At 36.0% G+C, this 12,421-nt stretch overlaps 1 protein-coding gene across 1 annotated transcript in view; it reads left to right on the forward strand.

The window, feature by feature from the left end:
• Positions 1-12,421, forward strand: part of LOC140145679 (NACHT and WD repeat domain-containing protein 2-like) — a 78,645-nt gene that overhangs the window by 40,412 nt on the left and 25,812 nt on the right. The window contains exons 19-21 of the mRNA XM_072167366.1: positions 2,042-2,193; positions 3,632-3,727; positions 6,760-7,002. Coding sequence (XP_072023467.1) covers positions 2,042-2,193; positions 3,632-3,727; positions 6,760-7,002 — 491 coding nt within the window. The remainder of the gene's footprint in view (positions 1-2,041; positions 2,194-3,631; positions 3,728-6,759; positions 7,003-12,421) is intronic.

Raw genomic sequence — 12,421 nt, forward strand, 5'->3', positions numbered from 1 at the left:
TCAACTCTTGTGTGATAGATAAACTCGTCAGGTTCATCACATAGTGGCTTACCAGAATAAAGATAGATTGAATGAATGAATGAATCGTAAAAGAAAACTGTAAAGTTCATTTTGGAGAAAAACAAGATTGAAAAAATGTTGACTTGTAACAAGCTTGTGTTGTTGCAATAATTTTGAATTCATTGTATGAAAACTGTTCCCAAGTGTTCAAAGCACATTATTGTATTATTTACTTCATATTTTAGCTTTTGAATAGGTAAAAAAGGATTCCAAAGTTATACATCAGTATGTGAAACAGAAAAATGTCGCAAACATAGGACAAAGTGCATCACATAGTGGCGTATCCACTATACACCCAAGATTAATAGGAAAATTTTCACGGGAAAATTTTCTGGACACGTGACACCCATGGGCGCAGACATATTAGCATTATGGAATGTGACCCCGAGCACAGCGGGTGGTCTTCCAATGTATTTGAGTAGGCAGAATTTCTTCTTGGATGCAAAATAAGTTACTTGTCGGAAGTTAATAATGTTATAACAAGAGTTTCCGTAGATAAATATTTTTTTCCGTAGGTAAATATTTTTGAAATTATGTTTTGATGATATTGTGAAGAAATTGAGATCACATAATATTCAATAATTTTGCAATGCATGAATTTCTATCGAAACTGCGGCCAAAAATACTATTTCAATTCAAAATAACTAAGACTTGAATAGCGAGGTCACCGCCGGGGGTCAGGGATCAGGCTCGAAGTTACACTCACATTGATACGCATTGGTCACGTGTCCAGAAAATTTTCCCGTGAAAATTTACCTATTAATCTTAACTGCTATATGCCACTTTGTGATATGTTTTTTTTACAAAAAAGGGCATTGCACAGTGTCGTATCTTGATCACCTGATCAAGATACGCCTGATCACCTGATCAAGATACGCCACTATGTGATGCGCCTTTTTTGTAAAAAATGCATCACATAGTGGCATATAGTAGATATGCCACAATGTGATGCACCTTTTTCTACTTTGTGTACAATTTTTTACTATACGCCAATTTAATTATTTCATTATAGTTTTATCAGCTCGTAATAGGTGGGAAATGTTAGGCCTTTTCCACTACGCCAAAAAGAATACCCATGTTAAGAGTGCTACTAGTTGACCGTCTGGTTTATAATTTGTGTATTAAAAAAAAAGTAGACAAAGTGTGGGACTTGAATTAAGAATTTGTGATGATTCTGGCGAGATGTCACAAGATAATTCTCAAAATAAAATATTTTGATATTCATCCGCGATGTTACAAGGCCCGTCGATTACAAACTGATCAAAGTATACTAGTTAATTACAGGTTAATAACTTAATTTTCAGCTTTGAGACTTGGCGTAATTGAAGAGAACGATATTAAACAAAAATTGAAAAAACTACCAAAAATCACGATACGTCACTATGTGATGAACCCGACAAACTGTCAACAATGCTTTTGTAATACTTCATGTCATGAATAGACATGTTGATATCAGCTATAGTAAGGATTTCAATTGAATGAACACAGCTTTCAACAGCTGTATACGATCCAACCGCGATCATATATCGCGTATTTCAGACTATATCACAAACGCACGACCTTGGATACAATACTGACCAATCACAAGTGTGTTGGCATGGTTGGATTCACTCTGCCAACTAAAGGCAACAGGAGATTGAATGATGTAATTCTCCAAATATGGTCATATCATCGCGTCATATATCATGGTCAAACGCCACCTTTTGGAATGGCTGCAACAAAATGGCAACGACAGACTCTTATACACTGTCCATGCTCTTACACAAGGTGCCAAGCTCACACTGTCCTCACTTTTTACGATCGAAGTAGCGCCTCTCTTATTTTAGTACTCCCAGGTTGAACTTAAAAGCCAATCAGTACAGGGAAGAAATACATTGTGAGAAGTGTAAGATATCAGCTCTGATTTAATTCTATCTTCTATGGGACTTGACTGTGTGGGAAATGATTCAGGTTATTACAATAATGTATTGTTCATTTGTAGATCATTTGGTGTGTACAATGAAGGCAGACATTGAACCAGTAGCCAAGGTGTACATACCAAAGCAGTGTAAGCAACTGGTCCTGGCTTCAACTGGACGGGTTGAACTTTTCAACACTTCATCAGGAAAATCGCTGAAAAAGTACAGCCTCAGGGTAAGTGTGGGAGTTTTTTATTATCAGCTCTTTACTAAAGGAATTAAAATTTCAAGGGGTATACAGTCACTTTCCAGCTAAATAGATTTTTATTTTTTACATCCTGATATGAAAATCTAACCAACATTATCAAGGAGGAGAACTAGATGCAAAAATCTGAATTGCATATGTATGATGGCAGCCCTTATAATGAAAGACAGAGATAAAAAGACTAAATCGTGTCTGACGTCAGGGCAGATACGCGCTGTGATTGGTTGCCCATCTGCGCAGTACAACAATTTCTGTCTAGTTGTCAGAATTTCATATGCGATTTAGTCTTTCTGACTTTCAATATAGGGTTTTCTTTAATGCACAAATAGCTCATATGCGTTCGAGCACTTTGTGTTCCCCATTAAAGTCCAAATTGCAACACATGCAAAATATTGAAAATGCACACATTCAAATATTCCATGATTTTATATAGAAAAACCTGATGTTTTCATCTGCGTGGTGGGGTGTAAATCGGCTTTCATGTAAGCATTGTATCATTTGAATATTGCCAAAAAGACAAATTGCCCGAGGGGGTATGGGGTGAGACAATAGTTACTAAATTGAGATACTGATGAAAAAATTGTGGCAGAAAATATTTGGTCTCTACACTTCTCTCCCCTGGCCCCTCACTATATAGATTCTTGATCACCCTCACAAAAAAATCAAGTGACTGCAGACTATCTGTTTAAGCAGAAAACAGTGATGCAGGAGTTGGAATGACTGATGAAGGGTAGGTCTATAAAAAGTACAAAGAGGAGGGTTTCTTTGTTTTATTTTTTACTGGAGGAAAAAATAGTGCTTTTCTGCTGAGAGTTTTGCCAAATCCCATCTGGCTTTCTCAAATCAATGTACATGTCGAGGGCTTAGTGCAACAAAGGGCTATCTGCATTTTTGCCAATATTGAGGTTTTGGTACCAAAATAATCCTGAGAACACTGGGAATGTTCTGGACACAAAGGGCTATCTGCATTGAAATTAGTGTTTAAATTAATGGATTTCAAAATGAGCAAAAGTAACCTTGTGTTTAGTGCAACCTGAGACGAAAATACCTTAGATATTTTCGTCTCAGGTGCAACAAATGGCTATCTGCTAACTTTCCATTGACATTTGTGTATGTAATGCAGGGCGAGGTCTCTAGTGTTTAGAGCAACAAAAAGGTATCTGCAGATGGGCTATCTGCAGAGGTTTTTGCTCATTATCTTGAAATGCCCAAATTGTAGATAGCCCTTTGTTGCACTAAACCCTCGGTCTTGATTAGGGGAAACTTGATCACATGTTTTTATTCCACATAATATTAGATTTCCTTTCTTTGGGTCTTGAGCAGAGACCAAAAAATTTGTGTTGTATTTTATAGAATCGGGGGTATATCAGTACTATTTAATTGATTTTATCTACTGTTCTTTTTGCAGTGTCGTCCCAAAGCAATGGTATTTGACAAGACTGGCAAGCACCTACTAATGGCTCATGGTACCACCATATGTCTGTATGATTACACCAAAGAAGAGGTATGTATGACCTACAATCCTGGTGGAAATTCATTGCCACACCAGCACATACTGGTGTTCAAAGCATGTAATCGAAGCTAAATATGTGATAGTTCCACGATATCTTTGTATAATAGTTGCAAATGCACAATCAGCTTACACTTGCCTTACTGGTGCAGTGTCATAAATCAGGAATTTCCATAAGATTAGAAACATGGCTTACCTGCCGGAATGCAAAGAGTATTTTACAAGACGGAAAAATACCAGTAAACAGTAGGCCATGCGACAACAACATTGAGAAGGTCCGTACAAGCCAGTGTTAAACTGTGTGCAAGTATCGCACTGAACGCAGATGAACAGCGTGCTTGAGCGCAACCAAAGTCGCACGCATTTACTCGTTCATGGTGTCAAGTCACAGGGTATTGTTATGAAGGTGTTTACTTAATTTTCGTTGATGGGCTGAATCTGGGTAACCATTTAAAAACTACTATTAAAGCTTTGAATTTTAATGTCACTATTTAGGACAAAGGCTAATTGATAGATAAAGGTTGAAGTTACTCGTCTGGCTAAAAATTAGAATGATTAAAGGGTTAAGACAGAAAATATCCGGGTTATAACTCCTTAGCAACAAAATTAAATTTGAAGGTATAGCAAACGCAAAAATCATGAATTCTAATGACAAGAGTGGACAAAATGGAAATCAAGCAGAAAATTGTACAGATATTTTCAATCCAATTTATTTGTAAATTGCCCAAAATGATGGACTACAAATCAAAGTTTTCTGCGGGAAAGGTTAACATTGGTAAAAGAGCATACCCAAGAGTGTGACGGACATTTTTGCAAAGGCCGTGTACGCTAATAATTGAATACCTGAGTGGAAGAAGGGCCCAACTCCAAAAAAAAAAAAAAATGAGTTAGACCCATCATTTTATTGCCAGCAGACTGTTCTTCCTTGTGTGTGAAAGATGAGCCAAAATCCACGCTCTAAATAGTCTTCCATGTACACTTAATCATGGTTTTCATGGAAGAAAGGCCCAACTCCATGGAGTTGGGCCTTCTTCCACAAATATTGCGTAAAAGACTAATTTTGTTCACCCGTGAAATCTGCTTTTCACTACAATAAACTTTCTTGCTAACATATTACATGCCATACTTGTACAATTAATAGATTTCTGTAGCTATTTATAACACATCTGCTTACGGAACTGGTACTTGAAGTATATTAGTGGAAGAAGGGCCCAACTCCATCTCGTATTAAGACCTGTACCGTTGCCATGGAAACATCATATATAATTTTGAATGTATGTAATGTTTTTATGTTCATGTATTGAAGGTCCCCTGAAGATGAAAACACTCTATCTATAAAACTTTTCAAAATATTAAGTTTTTTCTTAATATCTCAAAAACTGTTTTGATGGAGTTGGGCCCTTCTTCCACTCAGGTATTCAATTTGATCTTTAAGGGAAAACGCGCATGATGGCCCTCTGACTGATAATACATATTTAAGGTTGGTCTGACCCCTGGAATTATGGAAACTTTCCGGCATCATAACTGCTAAATTGTTGGTGTTATGTACAAAAAAGTATACATATTTAGAATGGCAAAGACTTCATCAATGCATCTGTGAGGTCAAATTTGGGTCAAAATGCCATTTTTGGCCCAAAATCCAGAAAATAACGGTTTTTGGCCCACTTCTTTTTCGTTAAACGTACGTAACAAAAAAATTCTTAGCCCAAAAATTGTTTTTTATTAATTTTTGAAAACTAGATAAAAATATCTAGGAGCAGTTTTTTAATTTTATGGCATTTTGACCAACTTCACCAAAAATATTTGAAATTTGGATGAAAGTCAGGCTTTTTATGATTTTTTTGAAAGTCCAGCTTTTTTGACAATTTTTGGTTCAAATTTTTCAAAGTTGGTCGAAATTCAAAAAAAATAAAAAAAATCTAGTTTTTACAAATTAATTTAAAAAAAAACATTTTTGGGATTTTGGGACAAAAATGAGCATTTTGGCCCAAATTTGACCTCAAAGATGAACTTATCAAGTCTTTGCCTTTCTAAATATGTATACTTTTATATACTTTAGACCAACAATTTAGCAGTTATAAGGCCATGATTCCAGGGTTCAGACCAACCTAAAGGTTTTTTAAAAGATTGTAATGTTAAACTGGTCCACTTTGTGTGACACTTATAATCTAGTCCTCGGATAGGTTCCCATGCACCCAGATGATATATTTTCTATTTCTTCGTAATCCTTAAAGTCCCAAGTATACACATTTTGTTGTTCCCAAAACAAATTTTGTCCCATGGGTGGGGGAAAGGTCATTAAACTTTACATGGGGTCAAACTTCAAGCTTCATCAAATTTCAAACTTCATCAAATTGTGTCAAAAACAGTACTAATGTGTACCTTTGGTCACAAGGATTCAGAAAACGTATAGTTTTACCTATCTAGGATGTATCGGTCTTGAGTTATTACCAAAAAGGTCAAAGGTCAAGCATTGACCTCTAAAGGGTCAAAATTTTAAACTTGCTCCGATCTTGATGAAAATGGGGTCAAAAACATAATTTAATAAATGATCTTAAACAATGCTAGTTAGCAATTATGTAGGATGTTTCATAACCTAGATTTCGCATCAAAATAGGTCAATGACCATAGAAACCCATTGAGCTTGACATGTTTTTATATGATACATCTCATCAGTGTGTTTCTTTTTGGTAATAAAGCTTTTGCTGCATATGCTACCAGATGGAATAAACCACCACATTAAATCAAAAATTGTACCTTTGAACGTGAAAGTGTTTGAAATCCATACACCCCCTATGGAAAACATTTTGTACTTTTTGAATGTGGAAATGTTGGGTTTTTTTCGACAAAAGATGTTGTCACAAAATGTAAACATCAATCTCCTAATTTGCGTATAGCTGCCATTTCTCCAGGGAGTTTGTCCAACTCCAAGGGGTGCATGCGTCTTCTAGTATTTTATGATGTCTATGTATGCTTTATGTAAATTCTGCCAGAGATCATGTCTTTATTGCATATTTTCCTTATAGGCCATAAAACAATTCTCAGTCAACGACAGACTTACCAACTTCGACAGTTCCATCTTGGCGTACTCTCATGATGGCCGCCACATTATGGGAATTCTGCCCGTCGGAACATATATGTGGAAAGCGAACAAGAAGAGTGGGGCACCAGAAGGGAACAAACTCATGCTGAATTGTCGACAGGGACCGTGTGCAGTCTCACCAAATCTTGATTATATTGCATCAATAGAAGGGGAGAACTATTGCAAGGTAAGGGAAAAGCAATAAATTGATTGATTGGTCAATCAATTGGTTGATCAGTCAATCAGTTGGTTGATTGATCAGTCAATCAATTGATTGGTCGGTAAATTAATTGATTGATTGATCAGTCATTCAATTGATTGATTGGTCAATCAATTGATCGATTTAGAGGTCAATGGATTGATTGAGTGCTCAATCAATCATGGTAGTGTACTATAGAGGTTATCCGTGTTCTATAAGCTGCATATCCTATCAACGACTGCTATACCTTGTTTAGGACTTTCAAAAGAAGTAGCTGCATGTGCAGCCATGGCTGTTTCAAATTAGCCCACCAATGTCATGCAGGTAACTCCGAGGTCATGCATTGATTTGGTTTGAATGAGGAATACTACGGGAACCAGCGCCTAATGTTAGAAGTCACATATGAGTAAAGTGGATAACCTCTATAGTCTGATAATGGTAGTAAGAGCTTGATTTCACGCTGAAATGCATGATTGGATGATGCATTGTGCGAGTCACATAGTTGGTTATTTGGACTAACTATAGTCCGAGTATATTAACTTGGGCGCTAATTATGTAAATGGAAAGATAGTTCGACTATAGTCTGACCAAGGTCTGCTTGCGGTCGCACGCTACCCGTACCATGGTCCAACCATCTTTACTTGGTAAAAAGATACACGCCTGACTGGGGTCTTTCATATAAGGCATTTACTTGCCACACCAAAAGTATGTGGGTAGAAAAACAAACCTCAACTCTACCAAAGAGCTCTCACAGGATAAAAAGGAACTCAAGCAAAATTTATTTTTAAATAACATGGGTAGAAAAAAGGAGCTCATTAACTGGAACACTTTCTTGAACTAACAACCTTTTTACTTCAACTGTAGCAATCAAATTATTCAAATTGTGTGTGACAAAAAAAACATCCTTCTGGTGTGACAGACAAAAAACAAATGATACCAAATACAAAACAAAGAAATAGAGCAAGCCAATGTCTAAGGGGGTACTACACCCCTGCCCAATTTTGTGCCTATTTTTGCATTTTTCTCAAAATATTATAGCGCATTGGGAACAAGTAAGATATGTATATTATAGGGGCAATGACTACAACTACTGCACTGGAAATTTTATTTCAGCACAGACAACAGTTGTGGAGTTACAGTCAAAAATGAGGGAATAACCAACAACTACTTGCTTTGAGTTGCTGAATTTTCAGTACAGTGGTTGTAGTCCTTGCCCCTATAATATACATATCTTACTTGTCACCAATGTGCTCTAATTTTGAGAAAAATGCAAAAATAGGCACAAAATTGGCCAGGGGTGTAGTACCCCCTTAAGCTAGAAAGCTGACAGAAATGCAGTATCTAAGCAACCACGAACAAATTCCCTCAAAACACAATCCCCAAGGGCAGGAAACTGAAACCCAAGGAGCATTATGAAAGACATGGAACTTTGCAAGGAAGATTAGGCATGTAAAGCTGGCTACTCTTAAGGATCCTTGACTTGCATGCATGGCTAGCCAAAGGCCCATGACCAACTCCCATTTATCTATGTCCCATTATCTATGTAAGCAATAGTTGGAGTGTAAAAAAGATTCATACATTCACTTTTTCAAACATTATTCGGACGATGGTCACGTTCTGTATTAACGATAGAATCTATCGTAATTTTGTATAATCAGTTTATAATATCACTTAGAATAGAACATTTTTCTTTATTTTATTATTCATTCATGTGCCCACCAAGAACTAATATAATAAGTATGGAACAAACCTGCAAGTGATTCAGTTTGTATTCAATATACTCCCACAGTCTATTCATTTGCTTGAATAGTAATATAATTATTGCAATTTTGCAGTACCATGATTGTATTTGTAATATAATATCATGCTCGAAAAGTTTCAATAATTGTGTTTAGACCAGGGTTGTCACGATTTAAATCAATTGATTTAAATTATGATTTGACCATTCAAACAAATGTGGCTGTTCCCCCAAAAGAATACCAAAATGTGATAACAAAAATAGAAAACAAAAACAGGTTTACCATTTTCCTCATGTCTTAACAACAACAACAACAAACCAATTCTAAAAACTGCTTTTTAGACTACTCTTTTTACTAGCGCTCCACCTTCCCGAGCCAAGCTGCAGCTTATTGCAGCCACAATGCTTTAAATGTTCCCATTGAATGAGGGATTCCCCAACCAAGCTGTCGAAAGCTGTACACTGGTATGGGCCCTTAGTGAAATGTCGGCAATGCAAGTTGTTCTCCTCCAAGTTTTTGATTCAGGGCTGAAGCCCCACTCCACCCCATAAATATTCATATGAATGTGGGTTTCAGATTATGGTTACCAGATCTCCATGTTTCAGACTCATTGTTCAAACCTCTCAATAAGTAATTTTTAAAACAAGGGATTTACGCTCTACTATTTTTTGTTGAAACCGAATTTTTTTCTTTTGCAAACTGAGATTCTTTCTTCAGATTCAGTGCTTCAAGAAATGCATCACGGTATGACTTACTGAAAATCACATACAAGTAAGGATTAATCACAGAGTTTAAAAGTATTGTACCTACTGTTGAAATGAAATGAAGAAAACCTTTGTGAGGGAAAAATCCTTTGCTTCCAAGCTGACTCAAGTGATCTGAGATTGATGAGAGTCGTCTAGGGGTCTGACATACAAAGAAAACAATACCAAATATGATCAGAAGTCGAGCGACTTGATTACGAACTTCCATAACTTCACTCTTCTGTTGCTCACCTAAGGAGGTAGCTACAGATCGGTTGCTTAAAGCTCGAATAATAGCAGCATACATTACAAAGTTCATGATAAGAAGAATGAAATAAATTGTTGCAACAAAAACAATACTGTAAATTCTGAGAGAAAGAGAGTTGCTAATTACATCACAATTCCATCGTTTATCTGGTAGCTCTTCATATTGATCATTCGGCCAGATTATACACTCAAAACGAACTTCACCATGTTCTGGGATCTCGGCTGCTGTTAGGAAAAAAGCGATGACCCAACTAACTAGGATAACTTGCCTTGTACGAGATTTACTAGAGAGGGTCCACTGGGAGAGGGGTAGGCATATCGCATAGAAGCGCTCTAAAGTAACAAATGTTATCAAGATAAGAGATGCATAGTATGGGAAGAAACCCAAACAATTTGATAGCACACAACCGTGAAAGGTAGCAAACGGCACTCCACTTTCCAAGGTATCAGTGACCAATGTATAGACCATTAGAGATGCAAAATACAAAAGAAATATCAGATCTGCAATTGAAACGCTGCAAAGATACGTATTGGTAACAGTTTGCATACGTTGGATCCGATAAACAGTCAGAAAGAATAATCCATGGCCTAACAGCCCTGCAAGTAATACAATCACTAGTATGATAAATACGGAATTCTTCCTCATAGCAGAATATACAAACAGTGAAGCGGTTGCATCATCTGTAATATTAATAGTGTTTTCTGCAGTACAGTCAACATCCTCCATGCTTCAAATATTTACTGTGAATCAGACTGTGTCACCAATGCCTCTGTCTATAACACCAAGCCTATTGCGGAACAGGTAAGCAGTCAACAGTTTCTTGAGCGCATACACGGTAATGAACCTGTTAAGTTAGGAAATCACTACTCTCTCCGTCGGTCTATGTAGATGTGGTAGTTTGTGTCTTATTTTCCATTAATGAATCAAAAGTGGTTCTTAGCCAATTTTACACTCCAATTAGCAGTTCCAAATTGACCCATTACAATGCAGCATAGAAATGCATCAGAAAAAACTGTTGTGTATATGGCACTGTTGCACTGAACTGAAGACCATGCATCTGTTGTAAAATATTACTGCATAAGAAGAGACACACATGAACATGACTTATTGCGCTTATTGCGCCAACTGTGTGTGGCAATGTTGTGGTGATTAAATTTAAGATAATCATATGAGCACTGCTTGGCAGTCCAGTGTTACAAATATCAAAAGCACTTGATGTTATGTGACAAAAGCAACTGTCCCTACACTCAATTAAAAAAAAAAACATCATTAATATTTTTCGATTAAAAAAACAATTGTCCTGTTTTGCCATATGAAACATAGTTAAATCCAAATCCTTTTGTTGTTCATTAAAGGTCAATTTTTAATATTTTTACAATTTGAGGGAAAATTTGACGAAAACATGCAATTTTGCATGTTTTCTTACAATTTTGGAATCATAAAATTCAAAGACTTGGTTTCAAAGTCTAAGCATTCAACATTGTGTGTATAGGAGAAGAGTTTGCTCATGATTTTAGTATTTTATGTTAATTTTGATAATTGGGATTTGAAAGAGATAAGAATATATTTCAAAAATTAGAATAAACTGAACAAGTCTTTGGGCTTGATTGTCAGAGCATAAAAGTTTTTGGCCTGTATTTCCAAAAATTTGCCAAATATTAAATTTTGATGTTTCTTGCCAGTTAATGCTAACCAAAGGAATACGATTTAGCTATGTTTCATTGGCAGAACTGGATAATATTTTTCTGAAAACCAGAGTAGTACTTAGCACAGGCTGACTTGAGTGGGAGACATTGCGCTGTATCATTTACAAATTACACAGCCCATCTATACAAATTTAATAACTTAAATTTATGAGCACCTAGGTGTTGGCATGCAGTAATAACTATAAAGCAGGTGTGTTAATGAAATAAAAGCTTTTTGTGCTATATACAATAGCACTTTAATTTTCTTCTTGCTATATATAAAAATGAGTGAAGGACATGCAAATTTGCCCTTTCTCTTTGTCCACTTCTCAATGTTTGTTTTTTGATGAAACAGAATTTTTTTTCTTTTGCAAACTGAGATTCTTTCTTCAGATTCAGTGCTTCAAGAAATGCCTCACGGTATGACTTACTGAAAATTGTATTTTTTGTCTGTCAGACCCCTAGACGACTGTCATCAATCTCAGATCACTAGAGTCAGCTTGGAAGCAAAAAAATTTCACTGATCAAGGTTTTCTTCATTTCATATTAACAATGAATTTCAAAAGGTACAATAAATTTCAAAAAAATTATCTTGCAGAGTACTTTTGATCTTAGGTTTTGTTATTTTCCAAAGTGGAAACTGATTGCTATCAGTAGATCGTTGGTGGATCTGATCAGATTCAAAGTCTTGAATTTTGTCACAACAACAACACTAAAAGTTTTGATTTTGCAAGGTATGTTAGTTTACTAAAAGTACATTACAATCATGTAAAAATCAGAATTTTGAAAAAGATTTAGGGCTTCCTCCTCAGCAAATGTTAATATATGGCTTTAAATGCTGTATCATACACGTAGTGCTCTTTTTTACATACCTTTGGAGTACGTAACTTATTCCCAGTGCCATAACACAAATGTGTGGTCGTACATTTTACAACTTGTTCATTTTTGTGTTGCTTAAATCACAATTTTGCA

Source organism: Amphiura filiformis, unplaced genomic scaffold (assembly GCF_039555335.1).
Source record: "Amphiura filiformis unplaced genomic scaffold, Afil_fr2py scaffold_594, whole genome shotgun sequence".
NCBI lineage: Eukaryota > Metazoa > Echinodermata > Ophiuroidea > Amphilepidida > Amphiuridae > Amphiura > Amphiura filiformis.